We start from the raw sequence: 23388 nt of genomic DNA on the forward strand, positions 1-23388 counted from the left end.
ACTTATGACTCTTCAATAGGATAAATTATACAGAAAATTGATGGACAGAGTAGTTTACGTGACTTGATTCATTCATCACATCAGTTTTTTCATTGAAAGATTGAGACTGAACAAAAACATTAAGGTTGCAAGCTGTAAAACCTAAACACAGTCCTAAAAGCTAAAAAACTCCATAGAACGGAGTTGTCATGTAATAATTATCTGTGCATCTGTGTATTGAGCTCTTGCAGAAGATGACTGACCTGTAGCAGTTTGTTAAAATGCTCCAACAGCTGATTTTTAGAGAGTTCTGCCATGCTCTTGTTGATGTTCTCCAAGTACGTACATAAGGTCATCACAGCCTGCTGAGACTCAAAGAAGCTCTGAGTCTTTCCCTCATCAAAGTAGTCATAGTCACTGATGGGAGGGCTGAAATAAGCATACATAAATTATTATTGGAGGAGAATTAGAACATAAAGAAACAAGATAAACTTTATTTACTTCTCCTAAGGCTATTATTAAGCAAACACTGTAATTATTAAATTGTGTAATATCCTTTTCCAAGAATAAAGCAGGACTTAACATCTTATATTACCATTGTTTTGCAGTCCAATGTGAATAACTTGTCCTATATTTTTGTCTATTTTAACAAATAGAACAGGACATGTACTGAAAAGCAGTAAAGAGGCCAGCAATAAAAGGTTCCTATTAAAAGATGTGAATGCTTCTCACTTGAGCCAGAAGGCCTCCTGTATCCTGCGGTACATGTAGCACTCCACATAAAGCCACGGAGACTTGAACCAGCTGACCGACGCCTCGTCGCCTTGCAGTCTCTGGTGTCTCTGCAGGTACTGGTTCCAGGACTCTGTGTCTTGCAGGCCGTCTGTAACTGCTAGTATCGGCTTATCAGTTTGCAGCTCATTCCTCAGCTTAGACAACAGAGATATTGTTTGCTTCTCTGCTTCGATACCTTCCTGTATGAGGAAACACATACAAGAACAAATTCGAGAAGATTCAAAATCAGCTAATAAATAACATAGGCAACACAGACAAATAACATGGCAACATTATTACCTCTCCATATTCCTCAAAAAACTTGTTCTTGTTGCGATGTATTGTGTCTATAACTTTGGTCAGGATGGTCGGCAATCTGTCTCTCACAGTCAAATAAGCAAATGACCTGCAGAGAAATGACACAGACATTAAACACTTATTCATTCAGCAGCAGGTGTATGCACCACTAAGCTAGCCAGCTAATACAGCTGAGCAGATGTGAAGTCAGACAGACATTTGGACTGAACAGTGCTGTCCACAAATACGTGTATTTTAAGATAACTGGCTCAACGTCGTGCTGGCATGTGTGCACTCACTTATTACCAACTTAATGTTGGTGACTGTCTGTTAGCATTATGCTAATGCTGCTGGTCACAGTTCAAGCCTTATATATATACACACACAATATACAGTAATGTAGCTACCCATCACACTATTTAACATAATAACAAAGTAGTTAAATCAGCTGTCAACTCACCCAACCACTTTGGCAGACAGTGAAGGAGGAACTCCGTGAACAGTCTGATCAGCCGCCATCGTTTTTTTTGCAGCAGGAGACTGTTCAAATCCAAAACTTTATCGATACAATTTTCCAGGACGGTTGACAAAGTTTAGGTGCCTGCTTGAAGCTTGAACGCGACGAGTTAATCTTTCTGTGGATTATCTTTGTGACAAGGCAGGTTCCTGTTTCTGGTCACAAATATTTCACGTTTATAATATTTTTTTGTTTCCTTGTTCCCTGTCGGATGGGTTTTATTTTGAAAGGGATGCCGCCATCTAGCGGCTAATATGTGAACCGCTATGTTGACCAAACGTGTTACATGTTATTGCTGCGATTATATTTTTTAAAACGCAAACGCATGGACATAGTTTGCGTGTTTTAACCCCAGTGTAAGTCACTCGATGTAAACTCATAAACTCAACTCTTAACATATCTCCTGTGGTCAAGCAGTGAGCGGTGGGACGCGCTGCCGCATTGCGCATGCCACTCTGTCGTTGCGGCAGCACCTCGAGCATCCCTTGTTGTCCAGAGCAACGGTTGTCATGGATACATCGATTCGCCCTATCATAAAAGGGCAAAATTTGAACCCCCGAGGCTTTTTGGCGGGAAAAGGAGGGGGGTAGAGTATAATTTTGGTTTTCTCCAGTGAGACTGGAAACGCTGATTAAATACTAATATCAGTAAGAACTATGTTAAAGGGTCGTAAACATGCTTTTCTTTGCAAAACGGCTGTCTAAGTAGTGTCTTATTTAACCATTTACCTCTGAATATAGTATGTACAAAAACATGCATGTTCCCAATGATGTTTATGTCCCTCCAATCCAAAGTCCTGTAATAAAAAAGGTGTAAACACATTAACCCTTCCCATAACGGTCCCACTCTTTGGGCAAAATAAGAGCACAGGCAACAAAGTAATCACATAATGTTACGGTCAATTTTGGAGCAAGGAACCGGGACTTCGCTCTCCACTCTTGGTTCTCTTTTTCGGAGAACATGACCAATTGATTAGCTGCAGCCACGATTACTAGGCTGGAAAAAATATGCATATCAATTAATTCTGGTGGTGTGTTCCCCCCCCCTGTCTCAGATCAGCCCCGGTCACTATGGGAACACGGCGGGCCGTTGTCAGGATGTGGGGTCCTTGGGAGTGGGAGTCCAGCTGCGTCCACCTCCGGTGTTCTTCACCGCCGGCCTCCCATCCCCCCGCCGGGCCCCAGCCTGGCCGGATCTGTTTTTCTAAACCGAGAGAGGAGTGACTCACCACTCCGGTTTCAAAACAGGCCATGAACGGAGGGGGGAGGGCGGCAGTTAACGTTAAAGGCCCTGTTTAAACAGGTGTTTCAGCTCACCACACAGTCGTCTCATGCAACAGTAGGCTTATGAAGTATTACATTTGAAGGGCTAAATGTGTGTTGTCTGTAAAGTCGTTGGAAACTGTGCACTGACGTCAGGATCAGACACAAGTCTCCCTATTTCTGTCACGTCTTTTAAAGCAGTTTCATGCAGAATGAGTTGTTGGTTTTAAAAATGGATTACTGCAGATAAAATCAATTTAGTTGAAAACAGTGTCAGCAGCAGGTCATGTGAAAGTCTAGTCTGCATCTCTTTTGAATTTAAAATGTCTTGAGAAAAAGAAACAAAAGAAAGGTTGAGAGGATGAAGTTTGACAGGAGCTTTATAAAAATCTCCTGATAGGAATGTATTGATTTCACTGATGAAAACAGTGAGCCTGCTTCTTTCAATAAACCCCTGCTGTGGGGCTTTCTGCAAAGTAAACATGCTTTTGTTCTGTAGTCATTACCATCTACTATTGCTCTAACTGTGGTCTCAATCAATGTTTGTTTGTGAAGCATTATGTACCCCCACGGGCCTAAATTTTCATTAGCTAATTTAGTTTCAGTAAAATTGTGGACATGATCAGATCTGTTGTTTGTTGACAGGACAGACTTTAAGGTCCTCAGGCCGTGTTACATAGGCATTTCTGCCCCCTCCCATGTCTCCCGTCTCCTTTTACAGAAATACTCTCCACCCATTCTCCGCCTGCCTAGCAAGCGTTTTCAGAGAGCCACAACTTGCTTAGTCTGGTTCTGCTGTGGACCTCCTGTCCTGAGGCTAAAGTGCAGCTCTGTAATGACGGGTCTGTGTGTGTGTGTGTGGTTGTTTACACTAAGGGACAACATCCACCAACTCACTGATGACAACATGTGATGACAAAAAATTGTGTGACTCCAAAGTGCATTTGTAAAAAAAAAAAAAAAAAAAAAGGTCCTCCTACACTTCCTGTGCCTCCAGAGACACACATGTGTGGTTTGGTCGAAATCTATTTTCCAAGACCTCCGCTGCTTCCTTTTACTGGTATTTCTTTATATTCAGACAACCCGTGGTTGAGATCACAAAAATAACAGCTCTAACTTAAGAACTCATTAAGGGTGTACAGCAACGTGAGTAATTACTAATTTTACACAGAAACTACAAGTCATAAAAAACATGTTTGTGGTTAGCATGATTATTCAAGGTTATAAGGCAGTATGTCTGACACTACTTGGCTCTGGCATGCAAGCGTGAACACAGGTTACTATGCACACCACTTAACAACTCACTTGTTAAGTAAAAGTTTTTTTGTATATATTTCTATCAATTTATATCTCTCTGGCATTTTTTTCATTCTTTTACTCAGAAATGAGTGTAACAGTTAAAAACTGCTACCAATATCTGACATCAAAACAAAAATGTTGTAGTTATGGTGATAAGTACAAACAACAAACCTGTATTTTACTTCAGTGACCAGTATAACCTGGTATGAACGATCAAACACACAGGTTGTATTGAATATCTTTAAATATACAGTAAATGAAAGTTGCTGTGGGAATTAGGTGCTATGCTTGTGAAACAAAATGGATGGGCATATCAACAGCAACAACTTTGCCAAAGGAAGGGAGAATGTGCTGGTTTCCCTTATTTGCACAGATAATTCGCATCCTGCTGTCACACATTGGCCTAGGATAAGATAAAAAATAAAAAAAACTGTCCCCTAAAAACAGAAGCTTGATCATTTTTAAGTTTAAGGGTTTTTTAGCACGTTTCACATCACACCGTAACCAAAAGTATGATCTCAGTGACAGACTGAATAATTAAAAGATAATCAAGAGGTAAATCACTGTTTTTGTCAGGCTCTACTTACACTTTTTTTGGATAATAAAATCTTACTAAACATACTTATAAAAAAACATTCACTGATACTAAAAACTTGTTGAAATGTTCTATTTTACATAAATAAAAACCTTTTTTTTCAATTATGATAATATTGTACAGTAGTCACAGTAGTGACCTCATTTTTTTGTATTGTTTTGTTGTTGTTGACCTTTGTGTCTATTACTTATTAGTTATATAGAAGTTAAAAAGGCGAAACGCTAATAAGGATAGAATAAAGCTTTTATTATTTGTGTTATAAAGCCATAACCACCAAAAAAAAAGTGTTAATAAAGCTTTAATATTGTGATAATGTGATCTGAAAATGTTTGAAATGTATTGAATGTGTGTATACTTTCTTTATAATGTGTAAAAAAAAAAAAAAAATCAGATGCAAATGTGACACAAATGTTGGCAAAGCAAAATGTTATTTTCGTTATTTCAGTGACACAGGGCGGGAGTCCGCGTTACATTCACGGACACACTTTATGTTTAACGTGTCGTTAACGGCAGAGCGGTTAACTGTCCGTGTCCGGAGAGTCAACATGATCCGTTTGGCTGTTTAACTTAAAAGTCGCCACCGGCTGTCAAACAGAAAAAAAAAAAAGCGGGGGTTGATCTCACGGCGGTTACACAGTGCGGGAAATTAACGTGAACTCAACCGCCCCTTTGCTCAACGGATTTTTTACAACGGCTGTTTTTTTTTTTTTTTTTTTTGGCTGGTTTTTTACCCACAGTCATGTGATTGTAACGTAAAACCCCTAACCGGAAAACAGCGACGGACGACCCTCTCCGCCGCCAACGAATGCTGCGTTTGCGAGGAACAGTACAAGCTGCTGCGAGCCCAGAGAGAGAGGACGGACGGACGGAGTCCTCCAACCCCCCGACACCCGGTAACAAACAAACAAACGGCGACAAGAACGGCAAACTCCACGGTTTTTTAAGCGGAGTGCAGGTACGGCTTGTTTTCAGCTACATACTCACCGGTGGTGTTACGTTATTTGGTTACTTGTGTGTGCCGCTTTGGCTATCTGTTGTCACGGGGAAGTTAAAAGAAACGCGTTCGTGACTAACCCCATCCCCCTTGCGTCTCTCGCGCTCGCTTTCCGGCTCGTGTGTGTGTGTGTGTTGTGTGTGTGCGCGCGCGCCCATCCGCGTGCGTGCAATGCATGTCCGTTTTTCTCGCGCTACTAGCAACAGCGACCGAGAGAGACCCGAGGCAGGAGTCCGACAAGGCGCGCTCGTTTTGTATGCCCCCACCTCTCTCTCTCTCTCCCCCATGTTAAAATGCTTCATACACCCCAGCTCTTATTTTCTATCCGCGTTATTGAACCGTTTTGTCCTCCTCGCGTGTTTACCGTCCTCACATGCTTCCCTCGCGGGCGGTTTTAACGGTGTATTTTCAGAATAACAGAAAATCTCACTACGGAAGTAACTGTTCCACGTGTCTACATCTCTCATCAGGGGCGGTGCTTTATTGTTGCAAACAAGTTAGTAGCGATCAACACATGGTAACGTACTGTGGGATCCGGCTCTATCATGTGAAATGAGGTTGAATTCACATGATCAACAGTAGTATGATGCTGAATCACGGCGCATACTCATATTATTTTCAATTTTAAAGATCTGTGCAGCCACCAAGGCACCATGCTGGAGGCTTATAGGCTGACCTGTAGGCATGCACGTTTTCTGGAGCCTACTATCAAAGACAGTATGGGATATGTCATTTAAAATAATTGTGCTGTGATGTACCCAGGGTACCAAGGCTCTTGGTGCAATGAAAAGGCATTGATCTTCCAGGAGAAGCAAATGGGTTGATATTCTTATGGGATTTAAAAACTGTTTAGATCTGACACATCTTCTGTCACAAATTAAAGTGCATGTCTCTTGCCTGATGCACAACACAGCAACTGATGAGTTGTGATGACAAAGTAGGAACCAAGCAAAAGCGGCAGTGCAACCACTGTTGGTTTCACTGACGAGATGAGTACACTCAGTTGCTTTTTTTTAGGTACTTCTATATAAAACCAACAGCCCTACTGTGTTAAATCTCATCTATTAACGTCTATCCGTCTTGACATAACTGGCGTTATTATGAGAGGTGTTTAGTTTGTGGCTGAAACGTAATTACCATTTTAGACATTGATTAAATCTGCTGATGATATTCTATGTTAGATCATTGTAATTTCTAATGAACTAGGGTGACATATTCATGACACATTGAAATGTGTTCACTGCCTCAAAGCATCAAATTTCACATTTGAGAGGTTTAACCGGGACCGCACTGTGCTCAACATTTTAGCAATTACCAAAATAGTGGCTGGTGAATTTTCTGTTTATGATTAAATGTTAGTTTATACTCACTGATATAAATGAGTTGGATAATATATTAGAAACACCTCCTAATACAAGTCAACATCACCACAAACTACAGCCTAAAAAAATGATTGAAACTCTTTTTTATGAGGGTAAGCTTTATTCCTGGACTGTTGTAGTAGACTGAATTATTTAATAAATTGGCTACTGACAAGATCGTGGCTGATGGGTATTTAACATCTTCAGTGCCTGCTGTTGCTGTATCCCCCTTGCATAAGATACGGAAACCTAGCCTTTTCCTGGAGTGCTGCAGTGCCAGCATCTTTGCACTCTGACCTCTCTGATGAAATACATGTGTGCAGAGGTCTGTGTTTTTGTAACCTGCAGAATACATGCAGAGTTATCCATTTCAGACAATCTGAGGTAATTTGGTTGATGTATATCATCTGTCATCATCCATCTTCATACATTTCCCGGATCGTGTGGTGTGGAGAAAGTGTTGGAGAAAGGAGATTCACCCTGCCCACGGGGCTGTTTCCACTCTCCACTGGAAGGGGGGTAGAACCAGTTCTGCTTTAGGAATGTGTGTCGACACCCATAACCCTGATCATGTGATGGCCTGAAGCCCTTGTAGTCCTTCAGTGACCTTTTAGGGTCAGCAACACCCATCTCATTGGTCAGCAGAATGTGCAAAAACCTCTGAAATGTCCCTTGAGATTGAGTTTGGATGGCTTGGGCTCCATTGGAACCAGCCACACAGACAAGAGCTGTAAGGATAAAAAAGCTCCAGGAAAACCTTCTGTAGATCAATAAGAGTGTATTTCTAGTGAAGCAGGAGGAATAAATGACACATTAGAGGTTTATATATAGAATAGTATAGACACTGTATTTTTCTTTCATGTTTAGTCCCAACAGTACCACCATCTTAACCCTAGAAAGAGATTGTGTGGGAATGGTATTCTTGAAATTGTCAATAGGGAACCATCTCTGTCTGTGTACACAGCTGGTTTAAAGGCTATTAAGGCAGCCTGTATAGGAAACAGCCTGAACACTTTTGTTGGTCACTGATGGATGCATGCAAATGTTTCATCCTGTCTTAATGGTTAAAACTGTGGTTCAGAGTTCATTCAGAATGAGAACATTTCCATGTTCTGGAAGAAATTTGAATTCACAAAAATGCACTTTAAAAAAAACAACAACTCATAATTACCATTGCAAAACATGCCCAGATAACAACTTGTGCAATGCAATGAACTAATTCAACCAAGATGTTTGTTGTTTTGCTGAGCCGTACCAGTATTTCTTTGACAGTAGTGCTAGACAAATTGTCTCCAGTGTCATAAAATGATTCTTTACTGCTGTGTTAAGTCAGCCTTTAGAAGGTCGTTAGATCACCACTGTCAGCCTGACTCTCTGTGGTCACAATAAACTATGGTCTCCTTCCAGACAGGAAACTCATTGCTGCTTGTGTGTGTGTGTGTCTGTGCGCCTTTGTGCAGGTTGAAGAATGGAGTTGGCCAACCATGGTCTTATCCTGCTGCAGCAGCTTAACGCTCAGAGGGAGTTTGGCTTTCTGTGCGACTGCACTGTGGCTATAGGAGATGTCTTCTTCAAAGCCCACAAAGCTGTCCTCGCTGCCTTCTCCAACTACTTCAGAATGCTCTTCATCCACCAGGACAGGTATGAGAGAAATGCAGTAATACTGGCATCTGACACAAGCTCTGTTTCCAAACTAAAATACTTTTTGTTGCTGTCACATCAGAGAATTTACCCAACACCCACTACAGCTGCCAAAACATACAGGCACCAAGTCAAGGCTTCTTTCTCTGTAGTTGAGCGCTGAACTGTATCTAAATCTATTTAGTGTGATGACCCACAACTAATGTCATTGTTCAATCAATGGAACGGATTGAGGTGACAAATTGGACGGTCTGTAAGCACATGAAGATCAAAACATTGTGTCTGTGGTGCCCTGATAATGTGTTATGACGCAGTTTCCTCACCAAAGGATGTATAGGCCCAAAAAAATGTATTCAACAACCTGTAACTTAAACATGTTTTCCTCATATAACAAAGGACAACTGAACTGGTGCTGCTATTTATAATGTAAAACATTATCTGTTATTATTTTTAATATGGACATTGTTGGCACAAGTTAACTGTAATGTCTTTGTTTTTCAGTGACTGTGTGCGCCTAAAGGCTGCTGACATACAGCCAGATATCTTCAGCTACCTCCTCAACTTGATGTACACAGGCAAGCTTGCACCCCAGTTGATCGACCCTGCACGGCTGGAGCAGGGGGTCCGATTTCTTCATGCCTATCCACTCTTGCAGGAGGCCAGCCAGTCTGTGTATTCACACCCTGAGCACAGCATCAACCTTTCCACCTCCCTCTACGGCATCCAGATCTCTGACCAACAGGTAGCGCTTTCAGCCAGGGTGCCCGCTCGGCGGCAGCTTTCCTCACCATTTGATATGGAGCAAATCAGCTCAGAAGGGAAGTATCCGTCCACGGCAGCTGCTACGGCTTCATACGCAAATTCCTTACCGTCCAAGCTTGCTTCCTCACCACTTGACATGGAGGCCTCAACCAGTGGCACCAAGCCTACAGTTGAGGAGGTCGGAATGGATTTGCTGAGTGCAGATGCCTCCTCAGCCAATGCCATCCTCCATGTAAAACCCAGTATCATGAAGAGAAGTTCTTCCTTTAGGAAGCATTACTCCTGCCATCTGTGCAGGAGCCGATTCACCCAGAGAAGCATGTTGAGAGAGCATCTCCTCCAACATACCCAGGCTTTGCAGCAGGTGCCAGCTGAGACCAGCAATGCACTCTCACCTGTCATGCCTGGAGAGCATAGCATGCTAGAGGTAGAGGGGGTCATTAAGGGAAGCAAGATGGGGTCAAGTGCCTCAGCTTCTACTACAGCAGTAGAGATAATCAGTGACAGCGAGCAGACGCCTGTTTCAGGTACCAACTCGGACTCTCCCCGAGCAGAGGTCTCCACGTCCAGCTGGGGGTTAGGAGGATTAAATTCTCAGGCAGACACACCACCTCCGTCAGACATTGCGGACATCGACAACCTGGAGAGTGCCGACCTGGACAGGGAAGTGAAGCGGCGGAAGTATGAGTGCTCCACCTGTGGGCGCAAGTTTATTCAGAAGAGCCACTGGCGTGAACATATGTACATCCACACGGGCAAGCCCTTCAAATGCAGCGCTTGCGGCAAGAGCTTCTGCCGGGCCAACCAGGCAGCACGCCATGTGTGCTTGAACCAGGGGGCGGACACCTACACCATGGTGGACCGACAGAGCATGGAGCTGTGTGCCGCAGGCGACGACAGTAGCCAGATGGATGCGATGTTCTTGGGCTCGTCAAAGCCTTACAAGTGTAACATTTGTGCGACCACCTTCTCCAGTCCCAATGAGGTGATCAAACACTTGTGCTTCACCCAGGGGGGATTAGTGGGGCTGCAGGGAAACAGTGGTGCAGGGATGCTGCTCCAGCGTGAAGAGTTTTCCAAAGATGAAGGCTCTGATTTGTCCAACTCTGGCACCCCACTGGAACCCATAAAGACTGAGGAAATCCTCGTAGAGTAGTGCCAAAGCTGTGTATTTTGTCCTTTTTAACATGTTTGTTTATTTTCTAAATTATGGTTAATAGGTAAGCTAAAGGTGAAGTTAGTCAGGGTATGTATGGTGGTGCTTCTCAATCTACTAAAACTTTTTGGAGCAATTTTTTTTTTTTTTTGGTACCTTAATTTGGAATTTGCTGGCCCTGAGTATGACGCAAAGTATATTGAATAGTAAAATAAATAGCCTATAGCTCTCTGCAGTTTCACTCAAGGCTACGTTGAATTACCATTGAGGGAGAGGAAATAACCATTAACTTGTACCTCATCTCATCATTTTATTGTTGGTGTACATTGGTATTAGACTCCCACATGTCAGGCTTTACCACACTGTATATTTTCTGAAGAGCTACCGTTGTGGTAAGGCTGCACAGGCGGACTTTGAGCGTAAAAAGGAAGAGGAAGCTGAGGCGGTTCCGGAGGAGACAGCAGGTTATGAGATGAGTTGGTTGTGTGCTTAGACAAAGAGGTTCAAACTACTAACAATCCCTCTGGTGTTGTACATGAGAGTTGTTTCTTCTTGATATTTTTACATCAGGTATAGATTATAATTCCAGCTAAAAGCACACAATATATTCAGACCTGAGACAATCTGTGCTCTTTTTTTGAGTAGATATGCAGGAAAGTACACTTGTCTTCCATTCATGTGTTGGTTGACTCAGAAGATTGAATACCTTGAAATGTAATGACTATTATTTGCATCCTTCTCACCAACCATTTAGTTGTTTTACTCTGTGTTTTGTTGACTGTGCTAAGTGTGATTATGGTTCTTATGTCATTACACCATATTAAAGCACAATTACTCTGCATAATAAGAGTTTGGCCACTGAAACTGGTCAAAACAAGCAAGGGTGGTCATTGTGTTTACAGTTGAGCCACTTTTATTCATTTTCCCTTACATTGTATAACTCTATGGTAAAGAAGAAACATCTTCCATTCAGAAACACTTTGATGGGAGGCTGTCCTGTACAATACTGCACATCACGTCCTTTTATAATTTGTTTGAATCTACGCCTAAAAACCCATAATTTTTGTTTGACATACTTCTCTAATTTTATATACATTGCCATATTTACAAGATTTATATTGCAAAGGTTGTATGTACTGTATGTTAATAGATAAATGGATTTCATTTGGTTTAGCAAACGTTTATATATTAGGGATGGGCATGATGAATTTATCTTTTAACTTTTTCAAGAAATAGGTTAATATTGTTTGGGATTTTAAAAGTCCGGTGTGAAGGATTTTTAATTTTTAATATTTCTCCCCTTCCAAGCGTATAGGACAAACTACGGTGTCTGAGAAACTCACAAAAAATCCTCATCTTGAGCCAGTGTGAAAAAATAATGGTGCAACATGGCAGACTCTGTAGAAGAGGACTCGCTCTTTCTGTAGATATGAAAGACTCATTCTAAGGTAACAAAAACATAACAATTCTTAATTCCAGGTGATTATACACAAATGAAAACTTACTTAAGAATACTGATTTCGTTTTTGCCAATGGATCCTCCTAAATGTTGCACACTGGACCTTTAAGGTCTCTTCTCCGATTTCTGACCGCTTTTTTCATTTTGTGCAAAGAGAAACTTTGTCCAAATCAGGAAAAGAAGCAGCAGTTCCAAGAGAAGTCGTTTATCAAAAAACAGCGTGGGAAAGAATATGCAGGTAAACATGGGGAAATGTATATGAGGCAGAGATAGTCGAGTTTGAATGCAACATCTCTCAGTCATATAAACTCGAGCAGGGATGACGGCATGACACAGAGTTACGCCTTAATGAGAAGCTGTTTGCATAAAAAAATAAATAATAAGGTGATATCTCTAAATACCCGACTGTCGGGATACATACAGTATGTGTTATAGGAATATAAAATATGCTATTTATTATAATAAGTGTTTGAGATAAAAGAAGTGCATTCTATCAAACTACTGATGACTGGAAATTGTGAAGAATCTTTACAGACATGTTTGGCTAAGTGTAACAGTAGCACAAGTAGCATAATACAGGTTGTTCAGGAGCAAAATTCTTACTACTTTTTTCTTATAGAGATGAAGTGTTTTGTAACAGTTTAGAATATTAAGATGAAGGCATTTTAGGGAGGTTTAGTGTTGTTATTGTTCCTTATAGTGGAAAAAAACAATAAAATTCTACATTTTTATGTTATTGCTACAACTGTATTTTTTCAACCTATAAGGTTAGAAAATCTCTGTGTCTTCCAACACAAGTTTTAGTATCCTTGTATGCTACCACCCAACACAGCACTGACAGCTAGTCACTCAATTTAACATTTCAGAAAACTTGTAAAATAATAAATTTAAAGCAAACTTGTAAAACATGAAACCTCATTAATTATGTATTGTTATTATGTAGTCTTATGTTGGATCTTTTGAGTTATTTTAATCATTTTGTGGAAATATGAAACATGCCCATCCCTAGTATGTTTAATATTTGTAGTTGTGTTTGTTTTCTTTTGAGCCAATTTCACCCAGCCTGTGACAGTGAGGATGAGGCCCAGTTCCAATTTGGTTTAAGTGGAGGTTTTGTACTTAAAGTCACACTATATTGTGTATTCTAAGTATTGAAAGGCAGTCACTGCTTTGATGCAATGAGCCCAGTGTTTGACTAGATGGAGCTGTTTCTCTTATTTGTCTACTCAGGTCTAGTGAGGGCTGTCGGATTCGAAGTTATATCTTTCATAGTGTTTTTGTGGTGCGGTTGCTAATGATATGACCATCTTTGCCATGAATCTATATTCAAACACATTTTTGTTCACATAGAAAAACACACATATCTGTGAATTTAATCTTACAAATGTTTAGTATTGACTAACAGGGAAGGATTTTTGTTTGTTTTGTTGAGGGAATTGAAATGCTGTACTACTGACATTCATTTCTCAGAGCTCAATTGATACACAGAAATATGCACACCTTCCTCACTTCAAGTCGTAATTGTTCTTCTGCCACGCCAGTCTTGTAACTTAATGGTTGTGTGCGTATGTGTGAGTTTAAACATCTCAGTAACTCAGGAAGGTGAGAAGTTTCGTTATTCACAGTCCTTTCTTTCCTCCACAAAAATCATTAATTTCCATCCCATGATCTTACTCCCCAGTGCCCATCTGACATCTGCTGTGATCGATCTGTGTTCTCAGGAATGTGAGTAATTTTCTGTATAAACAACCTTTTTTCAGTGGAGAATGAACAATAAAAACATGTTTTTTTTTTGTTTTTTTTATAATTGTGCTTCTTTTTGTCTTTTCTTTACCTCAACAAAACTGCTTCCATACATTCATCCATTTAGCATTTATAAGCACTACATAAACATTTGATAAATGGTTTATAATATAAGTACATAAAAAATAAGTGTTTATTAATGTACAGTATTTGTCAATGATTCTAACTTGACAATATATATTTTATATATTTATATATCATTATTAAACCTGTTTTATTATATTGTCATTCAGTAACTGTTAATACATCAGCCTCCACTTATGGGTGCCCACAAGAGGAGTTATAGTAGTTGACACAATTAAATAATATGATATGATGTGATATGGCACTTTTATCTGCTTACAAATGCTAAATTGGGTTTTGGGGGATTAATGAGTCACCATTAAATTTGATCTTTGCTCCAGCAGTATATAATGTCTTTTGTATGATTGTTTTTTTTTTTAGATTCATTAATACAAAACGCACACCATTTTTCTCTAACTTTATTGAATGAAATATAGACAAGTTTCTGTATCCTTACTATTAACAGCTTGGAAAATATAAAAGACAGCTAAGACCATGCTACATGAATGTTATGCTAAATGACTGCAGGATATTAGTTAATATTACAACAATATGATTTTTAAGTACATACAGTGGGTAAACAATCTGTACAAATGTTAACAGGTTCACAGTTAAGTGTGTTACAAATAGCAGGGAGGACTGAAGTGGGCGCGTGCCCCTACTAAATGCTTTACAATAGCAAGTCTTTAATTCGCTCTATTTAAGTCATTTATTTTTACATAAAGCAAGTATGGAAGTGACACACCCTCAACGGTGAAAGTAAAGAGAAGTGGTGACCTAACAGGGGTCGGTACTTCCTGATTGTTTGGTCATGAAGCTAAGTTAAATGTGAGCTTCTCGTGTCAGCCAGCAAATGGATTATTGAAGCACGAGCAGTTAATTCTCAAGATATCTGAATGATTGGCACAGTGAAAGTTTGCCAGATTTGGTAGGAAATGAACAAATATCAGTGTGACCAACAGTCACAGGTTTGCTTTGGTGGTAAAAGTGGATCCCAGGAATGTCTCAAATATTCCTCCCTCAAAAAAAATCTTCCACTTTGCCAATAAACTAGCTCTGACCTTATTACTTAACTTTGATGCGTGACTTAAAGTAGCAGAGTAGATGCATCAGAAATTGGATGCGACTGATATCTTATCCCGTGAGGAATGGAAAGACCATGACTCTGATTGATTTTAACTCAATTTGGCTTTTAAATTAAGAATAAAATGAGCTTTTGTTTTTGCCTCTGGTACCATGAAGTCAGTGTCTGTGCATCTCTAAATCCTCAGTGAGCCTACATCCTCCCTGGTGCCAGTTTAATGATCCTGAGCTATCATGCTGGGTGAAGAACACGACATGGAAGCAGGTACCATAAGACTGGACTGAACAAATATTTTCATACTTGGTCCCCTTGTTAAAACAAGTCAAAATGACACCAATGACTGAATACTAATGGATGCACTGCTTTTTGTAGGCAACAGAGGGCGTTAATATACTGTCTGTTCATCAAGAAATATCTGTATAGTGTAGTAAAGGTGTTGTCAAACTTAAAACTACTACACACAAATAATACAGTATGTCACACACACAGTAACTCGGAAACGGTGAACATGGTATTCTTTGTAAGTGTTTCTTATATGCATGTGTCTACGCCGTATGACTTCCAGTCATAAATTGTCATTTATGTATCCTTTACACGTCACCATTTACCAAATACCTCTGTCACATGATCAAATGAGGGTGTTATAACAGTATTTTATTGTATTATTACATGAAACAATGTGTAACAATGTCTTTTTTTTCACAGTAAATCAGGCAGTGATTTTTTTTTGTCTTATCTACATGAAGCTTATTTTGTTTGGATGCAGAGGGAGAACACATTGTGCCAAAAATCAAACATGTGGTGCATTTCTGCTTCATATCACCATCCTCTCTTCCCTCTTGTTGTTTTCTTCAGTCAGTGTTATCACTTACTGTCAGTGGAATCACACTTGTACCATGGTTTAGTTAAAATTGCTACAGAGTCTTGAAATAATCACTGAATATGACTATTATCGCTGTGATACACTGTTCACTTGTATGAAACAGTCCCAGTTTTGTTTTGGTACATTTTCCTTGAATCTTTTAAGATAGCAAATTTATTGATGTCACGATGTTGCTCAAAAGAAAACCTGATGTATCACAGCTCAATATAGGAATTTTAAAAACAGGCAACAATGTCCATACAATAACAAAATAACAAAACTGAAAAATAATAATAAAATAATAAAAACATAGGGGTGAATGAAAGAATACTCAAGATATAAATACAATATACAAGATAATAATCCTCCATCTCTTCACCTTCTGACACCATCTCACTCTTGCTACTATGCACATACAAACACACACACACATATGAACAGATACACACTCAATCGGGATGCAGACTTTAGTCTTATGCAGCCAGGGCAATGGAAAGTCACTGAGACACTGAATGTACATCACACAGATTACAAGCCAGATGGGATGCTTCTGAGGCACAGGACATGCTGTAGTGTGTGTGTGTGTGTGTGTGAGTGGGGGAGGATATGGCGGAGGGACGTCACGTTGCTGTGACAGGGCTGCAGGATGGGGTTGAAGTACAGGTGGAAGGGGAGGTGGAGAGAATGGCTGTTGCTCAGTCACTCAGTCTATCTGGGCGGGATGGTCGGAGCCCAGTCTCAGTGTGTTACCACAGAGCTGCCTCTTTCTCTCTTTTTCTTTCTCTCTCTTTCTCGCTCTCTCCCTCATCACTCACTTCCTGGTCCAGACAGTGCGTCTCCCAGGCATCAGTCTTGTATCTTCAGCTGTGATGAAGAGGCACAAAAACAGACATTAGGAACGGGAAAAGACTCAACGTTTTCTTCTCTGTGCAAAAAAAGGAAACCATCTTGAGACTTGGAATAACTGTCCTTGATTTGTTATGTTTTAGGACCAGAATATCATTAAATAGCTCTAATAATAGCATTTAATGTAATACATGAATACAGCTCCAGTTTGTGGTGTTCTTTTAATTTCAATTTATGTATTGTTTTTGATGTGACCCTTTTAGTAGAATCAGCAATTTGTGAGATTAATGACTTCAAACAATGTACTCTTACCAGTGAATGCAGCTATTGTATTGGAAGTGATAAACTGTCTAATCCACGTCATTTAACAAAGAGCCATGACTGGAGTAGGGATGAGTAGGGACTCAAACATTAGTTTGATGAAGTGGTTAAATAGCTTGTCTTTATTTTTTTAAGACACTGAGCCTGGTGCAGCTGCAGATAAAATATAGGATATTTTTTCCTATAAAATATACAGCTTTACCACCATTGTATGTTTGCTGCTTGTTTATGCGAAACAGCACACACTTAAAGTGAGATGGCTGCTATATGGTAATAATAATAATGGTATAAAAGTGAACTAAGCCCAAGTTTCTGCCTCTTCTTCATTGTTCAGATCAGTTAATCAGACTGACACAAAAACATTGTTCCACATTAAATAACTCTCATGTACATATTAAATATATAATTCCGTCAAAATAACTGAAAAAACACAAGCTCTTTGAGGCTTTGTAATTGAATCTAACAAATGCATACTCCGACATGGTTTCTTGACTCCATACTGAGCCTGTGATAGAAGGAAAACAGGAGGAGGGAGCAGAGGAATCATAATCAGTCTTTCAGCACAAGTTCATCTGCCCCTCGCACACCGCTTCCCTTTAAGACCCCAGCCTACAAAGAAGGGGTCAACGGCGGCATTCCTGCTTTGATATCAAAGGTCCCCTGGTTACTCATAGCCCGAACAAAAGCTTTTTCATCTGGCCAGTGGGCAAAACCCCTCTCCTGCTCCCTAATAAAAGTAGGACCCATTGATGTTTCAAAAAAGCCACCATGAGAAGATTGTTTGATAGGGCAACAAAGGAATTTTGAAAATCACTACTGTTTTTCAGTCTTTACTGTTTCATCACCAATCTTACCAAAATACTAAAAAAACACTTTTAAGAACTATTTTTGATTACACCTATTTGAATTTGTTACCATGAAAAACATATCCATGATGGAAGTTCGGTCTCACCTGCTCATGATGCTGTTGTGATTTCTGTGGACACAGGCTCGATCTCCTTCACGGCCTCCTCAATCACCTCGATCACCTGCGCCATCACTTCTGCGCACTTCACTGATGATGTTTTCTCTGTCTCTGGTTGGCTGGCTTCTGCCTCTGTGACTTGGCTGGGAGCGGAAACCTCTGCCTGAGGTTCTTCGGACAGTGTTGGGAGTTTGTCTTCATTTGCACTGCTCTCAGCTTTTACACTGGTGTCCTCAACCACAGGACCGTTGCTGTCAAACTCCTCTACAGCCTCTTCTTCCACCAACGGTTCCTCAACCACTTGCGCTGTCTGCAAGACCACTTGGACTGGCAGGTGGATCTCAAGAACTTTCTCTTTTTCCTCCTCTGAGGGGGCTTCTGACTTTGCTTCTTCTGGTTGTGGTTTCACCTCTTCATCTGTTTCTTTTACATCTGGTTCCTGAACCTCTGTGTCTTCTTTGCTCTGTTCCTCCTTGACAAGCTCTTCACTTGTCTCCTTGACAAGCTCTTCACTCGTCTCCTTGACAAGCTCTTCACTTGTCTCAGTCTCTGTCTTTATCTCCACCACTTCCTCCACTACGACAGTTTCTTCACTTACTTCAACCTCCACAGCTTTCTTCAACTCTTCTTCTGGTTTCTTCTCCTCCTCTACAGTGACATCAAGGCTCTCTGCTACCTCTATTGGGATTGCATCAATGACCTCCATGGCAACACAGAGAGACTGAGGTGACTTTGGTGCTGGTTTTTCACAGATGACAGCGACAGGGGTTTCAGTAATAACAGGGCTCTCTGTAGAGATCTCAACCTCTTTCTCTGTTGCTGCTACAGCCTGCACTGGTGTTGGGATGGTCGTTTTTTTGGGTTCAGATGCATCTTCTGAAACTTTCGCCATGGCATCCTGAATGACAGCTTGGGCCACAACCATGCTCTGAGTCTCAATTTCACTGGCTGGCTGGATGTCTTCCTTGATTTCCTCAATCGATTCGCTTGCCTGGTCAATGACTGCACTGGTCTCTGAATCGGCGGCAGTGGCCTCCACAGTCTCTATAACTGTACACTCCTCCTTGGTTTCCTGCACCTGGATTGGTTCATCGCTGACCGGCTCAGACACCACATCTGATGTTTCCACTTGGTCAGATTCCATACTGAGTGGGCCTGAAATGACCACTGTTTTGGTGATAACAGGAACCTCCTCACTTGGTAAAACAACAGAGTGGGCTGACTCAGTCTCCTTCATCAGGGTGACCATTGTGGTTTCACATATGGCCTGAACAAGCTCTTTTACAGGGGTATTTTCTTCGTTGGCAGCAAGCTGCTCCATCTCTACGTTCATCTCCTTGGTTTCTATGGTTGGTTCAGTGACTTCTGTGCTCAGAGTGCAAACAGCCACTTCAGATGTTGGTGTAATGGGACTGACTACAACAACTTTTGGAGAATTCTCGCTCATGGTGGTAGGCTGAAGGACCTCAGACTCTTCAGGAACAGTGTTGACAACTCCAACCATCTCAATCTCAGGTTCACAGCTTTCACTGGCTTTTTGAACGTCCACTCCATTCAGTGACTTTTCAACAGCAGGCTCAAGCTCTGTGGTGTCTACCTGGTTTACTTGAGCCATCAGCACTTCAGTTTCTGTGACAATGGCTTCCTCGGTACTTGGTGGCTTCTCTTCCTGCGACACCTCTGTGCTAAGAGAATCACAGGTCACAGTAACACACTCTCTGGTGGGCATTACAGGTTTCTCCAGAGCTACTTTGGCAATCTCGTTGGTTCCTAGGCCAGTGCAGATAGCCATGGCCTCTTCACGAGCATGTGCCTGCAGGATGGTATTGGTCGTGGACTCTGCATTCTCAGTTGGTAGTTCATGTTCTATTTTTTCAGAAGCTACCTCAATTGGTACATCTTCAACACACACAGATGTTGTGGGTGTAATTTCACTGTCTTGGGCCTGAATGCCCTCCGTAACCTCCTCTGCATTCTCTGGATTGGGTGCCTGAGGAACAGGAGTAGTTTCTGCAGCTGGAGCTGGAGCAACAGGCTTCACCTCAGCTGTGGACAGTCTGCGCCCTGTGCTTTCAGGAGCTTTAGGGGGTGGAGTAGCGTCATCCTCAGTTTCATCCTCTGCAACATCAGTGTCAACAGACTTGGGCGTGGCAGCATTCTCAGCCTCCTCTGGAATGTCACTCAGCTCATCACGTTTATCGTCAATGTCTTCCACAGTGGCTGGGATCCACGAAGGGGATCTATCTTCAGTTGACACTTTAACTTGGACTGCAGCTGGTTCCACTGGTGCTTCAGATTCAGCTGGTGCTTCAGATTCAACTGGTGCTTCAGCCTTAACTTGCTCATCATACTCTGAGAGAGGAACCACAGCTGGGGTGTCAGAGTCCTCCTCACCTGAGCCAGTGGATGCTTGTTTTTCAGCCTTCTTCTTTCTGCGACCAGGCAAGAACTTCCTCAAAGAGAAAGATGACTCTTCTTTTGGTAGTTCACTGTCTGACTGGACTTGTTCTGCAGACTCCTCAGGCTTTTCCTCAACTTTAGCCTTATTCTTTGGCATAACCATGCGTTTCAGTGTGTCCCAGGTGGACTCTCTCTCAGGGGGGCTGGTCAAAGGCTCAGGTGAGGAAGCCACTTCTCCCTCACTCTCTGTGTTTTGGGAAGTGACAATGGCAGCCTCAGTTTTGCTCTCCTCTTCTACTTCTGCTGCTGCTGCTGCTGGCAATTCCTCTTCAATCTTAGTCTCCTCATCGTCAGAGTCAGAGGTCTTCCTTGCCCTCTTTTTCGGTCCACCCATACACATTAGGGCCTCCCAGGAGACAGAGGTGTCCATTTTCTTTTTGGGCTCCTCAGTGCTGCTGACCAGTTTCTCAGTGGTTTCAGTCTTTTGCTCCTCCTCAGTTGCCTTATCTTCCTTTGCCTCCTCCTCCTCAACACTCTTATCTGCTAACGGGGCACTCTCAGATGAGGACAGAGTAGCTGACTTTGCTGGCTTCTCACCTGTGGCTTCATCATCACTCTCAGAAGACCTTTTCACACGCTTCTTGGGTGTTACTAGTTTCTTGAAGGAGGACCATGCAATGATACCTTCTTTTTTCTTCTCCCCATCAGAGGCTACTTCACCTTCAGTCTCCTGGCTAGACTCATTCTGGGTCACCTCCACAGAAATGACATGTTCTCCTGACTCCTCAGGAGATGAGGGCCCACTGTCAGCCTTTGGAGCCTCAGTTGACTCAGTGGAGGATTGAAGCTGCTCGGCCGCCTGCTCCCCTGACTCAGTGAGCTTAGTCTCAGCATCTTTCTTGGCCTTCTGTTTCTTAGTTGAGAGCTTCTTCAAGCCAGCACCGGTGAAAAGCTTCTTCAGGGGGCTTCCCTGGGGCTTTGCCTTCTCCTGTGATGATAACAGCTCAGCTTCAGACGTCACCTCTGCTGGAGCCTTCTCCTCTTCAGCACTAGGTTCGGCCTTTTCCTCTTCTTGTTTGGTCTCATCAGTAGTAGTTGCTGCAGGAGTAGGGGTTTCAACAGTGACTTCAGGCTCTGGGGAGATCTCTGATTTCGCTTCCTCTGGAGTAGCTGGCGCCTCCTCCTTGGACTCTATTTTTTCTTCCTCAGGAGTTTCTGGTGCTGCCTCTGTGGTTTCTTGCTCAACCTCAACCTTCTCCTCCTTTTCTTCCACAGCAGCAGCAGTTTCTTCTGTCTTAGCTGTCTCCACCTCCACAGCTGCCTCCTTGTCTTCCTCCTCTTTTGTCTTCTTGATGCTGGCTTTCTTTCTCAGGTTAGAGAAGAGTCCTGAATTGAAGAGCTTTCTGAAGGGGGAGATGGTCTCCTGGACTGGTGGAGTAGTCTCTGCCTCCTTCTCAGCTCCTTCCTCCTTGATGGCTTCATCAGTAGCTTCAGTGGCAGTGCCTTCAGCTGGGGCATCAGTGATTTCAGCTTTATCACCATCTTCTTTGACTTCGGCGTCAGCAGTAGATGCCTCTGTATCAGCCTCCTTTTCTTCATCTGTGCTCTTTTCCTGAGCAGTGGCAGCCTCTACCACCTTTGTAGGTTCATCAGTCCCACTGACCTCCTCTCCTTCTTTATCTTTGACTGTCAGTAGCTTCACTGGCTCTTTCTCCTCACTCTTGTCCTTCTTTAGTGTGAACTTGAAGCCCACAAAGCGGAAGATCTTCTTAAAGCCCACTTCACTGGCATCATCAGGTTTCTCCTCTGCAGCTTTCTCCTCAACAGCAGAGATGTCGTTGGCATCTGGAGACTCTTTCTCCACCTTCTCGCTATTTACTTGAACAGCCACTTCATCCTGGACGGTGTCCACGGTATCAGGAGCCTCCTCCTTCTGAGCCACAGACACACCATCAGGCTGGCCAACTGAAATGAGAGGGGAAAAAAACAATCAAGTCATTGTCCTAAGCAGTACAAATCAAATAAAAAAAATCTCTGTTATTACTCTGGGGAGAAATGCCATTAAAAACAAATGCAATTTCATATAATCGAAAAGTTCCATTGCCATCTGCAGATAATCAGAGACGTTGTACAGAAAGTATTTGCTGAGATCCTGACCCTGATTTTATCAAGCATATGACTACTTAATCGCAATCAGATTGCAATTTGGTCCAGCTAATCCTCTTCTCTGTAAACATGCCAAAGAAATAAGTTTAGACATTAATGCAAATAAACAGTTATACCCAAATGAACCTTAATATAAAATGTTTTACAATGAGAGTACTGCTGGTTGTGATTTAGGTATTATTAATAATTTTGTGATGGTATATTGTGTATTGTCTTCTACCTTCTTTTGATAGTTAAGCTGGACCGCTTATTCCATGATTGTGAGTAATGGAAGTGGTACACATGTAAGACAAATCACATACTAGCAGCTGAGATAAGAGACACGCAGATGCATGAAACCAATACACATGATGTCTGTCATGTCATGTCTATCTGTGCTTGGACAGAGGAAGGCGTAGGGGGGATTACGACCTGCCAGTGTCTAAATCTTTTCTTCTTTTTTTTTTTTTTTGACTTTCTCCTCAGATCTCACTACAGTCTGGAAAACCTCACATCTGATACCTCTGGAGTCTCAAAACAAACTCCCAGGACTTTTAATGTCTAGCTATCAGCTTACCTGATTACACACACTGGGAAACACAAAGACAAATACACACTCCCTAAAACCATGCACACTGTGGGAATTACTGTGGGAACTGTCTCTTTTTCTTGTCAGTTACTAATATAATGATTAAAATAATGGGAAGCTCTAAACTAGATCTAATCTTGAATTCAAAAGCAATGAACACAATTGTATGAGGACAACGTCAAAAAAAAGATTTCCCAATTTTATTATGCAATCTG

At 41.6% G+C, this 23388-nt stretch overlaps 4 protein-coding genes across 5 annotated transcripts in view; 1 reads left to right on the forward strand and 3 right to left on the reverse strand.

Moving 5' to 3' along the window:
- Positions 1-1755, reverse strand: part of armt1 (acidic residue methyltransferase 1) — a 3499-nt gene extending 1744 nt beyond the window's left edge. The window contains exons 1-4 of the mRNA XM_010745931.3: positions 1511-1755; positions 1054-1159; positions 712-953; positions 243-408 (exon numbers count right to left, since the gene is read on the reverse strand). Of these exons, the coding sequence (XP_010744233.2) occupies positions 243-408; positions 712-953; positions 1054-1159; positions 1511-1569 (573 nt within the window). The 5' untranslated portion in view covers positions 1570-1755. The remainder of the gene's footprint in view (positions 1-242; positions 409-711; positions 954-1053; positions 1160-1510) is intronic.
- The window catches only part of esr1 (estrogen receptor 1), a gene marked incomplete at its 5' end in the record, with an annotated part of 20804 nt that extends 15080 nt beyond the window's left edge, over positions 1-5724 (reverse strand). The window contains 1 exon segment of the mRNA NM_001303376.1: positions 5708-5724.
- zbtb2b (zinc finger and BTB domain containing 2b) lies at positions 5077-13898 on the forward strand. The gene is made up of 3 exons (XM_010745930.3): positions 5077-5678; positions 8539-8719; positions 9221-13898. Exons 2-3 carry the CDS (start codon positions 8547-8549, stop codon positions 10635-10637), a joined length of 1590 nt encoding a protein of 529 aa, XP_010744232.1. The 5' UTR covers positions 5077-5678; positions 8539-8546; the 3' UTR covers positions 10638-13898.
- Positions 13899-14363: 465 nt separating this feature from the next.
- Positions 14364-23388, reverse strand: part of akap12b (A kinase (PRKA) anchor protein 12b) — a 44839-nt gene continuing 35814 nt past the window's right edge. For both annotated transcript variants that reach the window (XM_019259040.2, XM_019259041.2), the window contains 2 exons: positions 18028-22404; positions 14364-16772 (listed from right to left, as the gene is read on the reverse strand). In XM_019259040.2, the coding sequence (XP_019114585.2) occupies positions 18032-22404 (4373 nt within the window). In that variant the 3' untranslated portion in view covers positions 14364-16772; positions 18028-18031. The remainder of the gene's footprint in view (positions 16773-18027; positions 22405-23388) is intronic.

Source organism: Larimichthys crocea, chromosome XI (assembly GCF_000972845.2).
Source record: "Larimichthys crocea isolate SSNF chromosome XI, L_crocea_2.0, whole genome shotgun sequence".
In the NCBI taxonomy this organism is placed as follows: domain Eukaryota; kingdom Metazoa; phylum Chordata; class Actinopteri; family Sciaenidae; genus Larimichthys; species Larimichthys crocea.

Excerpts from the sequence above, each read along its gene's own strand:
- zbtb2b (XM_010745930.3), top strand. The coding sequence starts at position 8,547 with ATGGAGTTGGCCAACCATGGTCTTATCCTGCTGCAGCAGCTTAACGCT. Across the intron at positions 8,720-9,220 it reads CTCTTCATCCACCAGGACAG|TGACTGTGTGCGCCTAAAGG; the intron begins GTATGAGAGAAA and ends TTTGTTTTTCAG.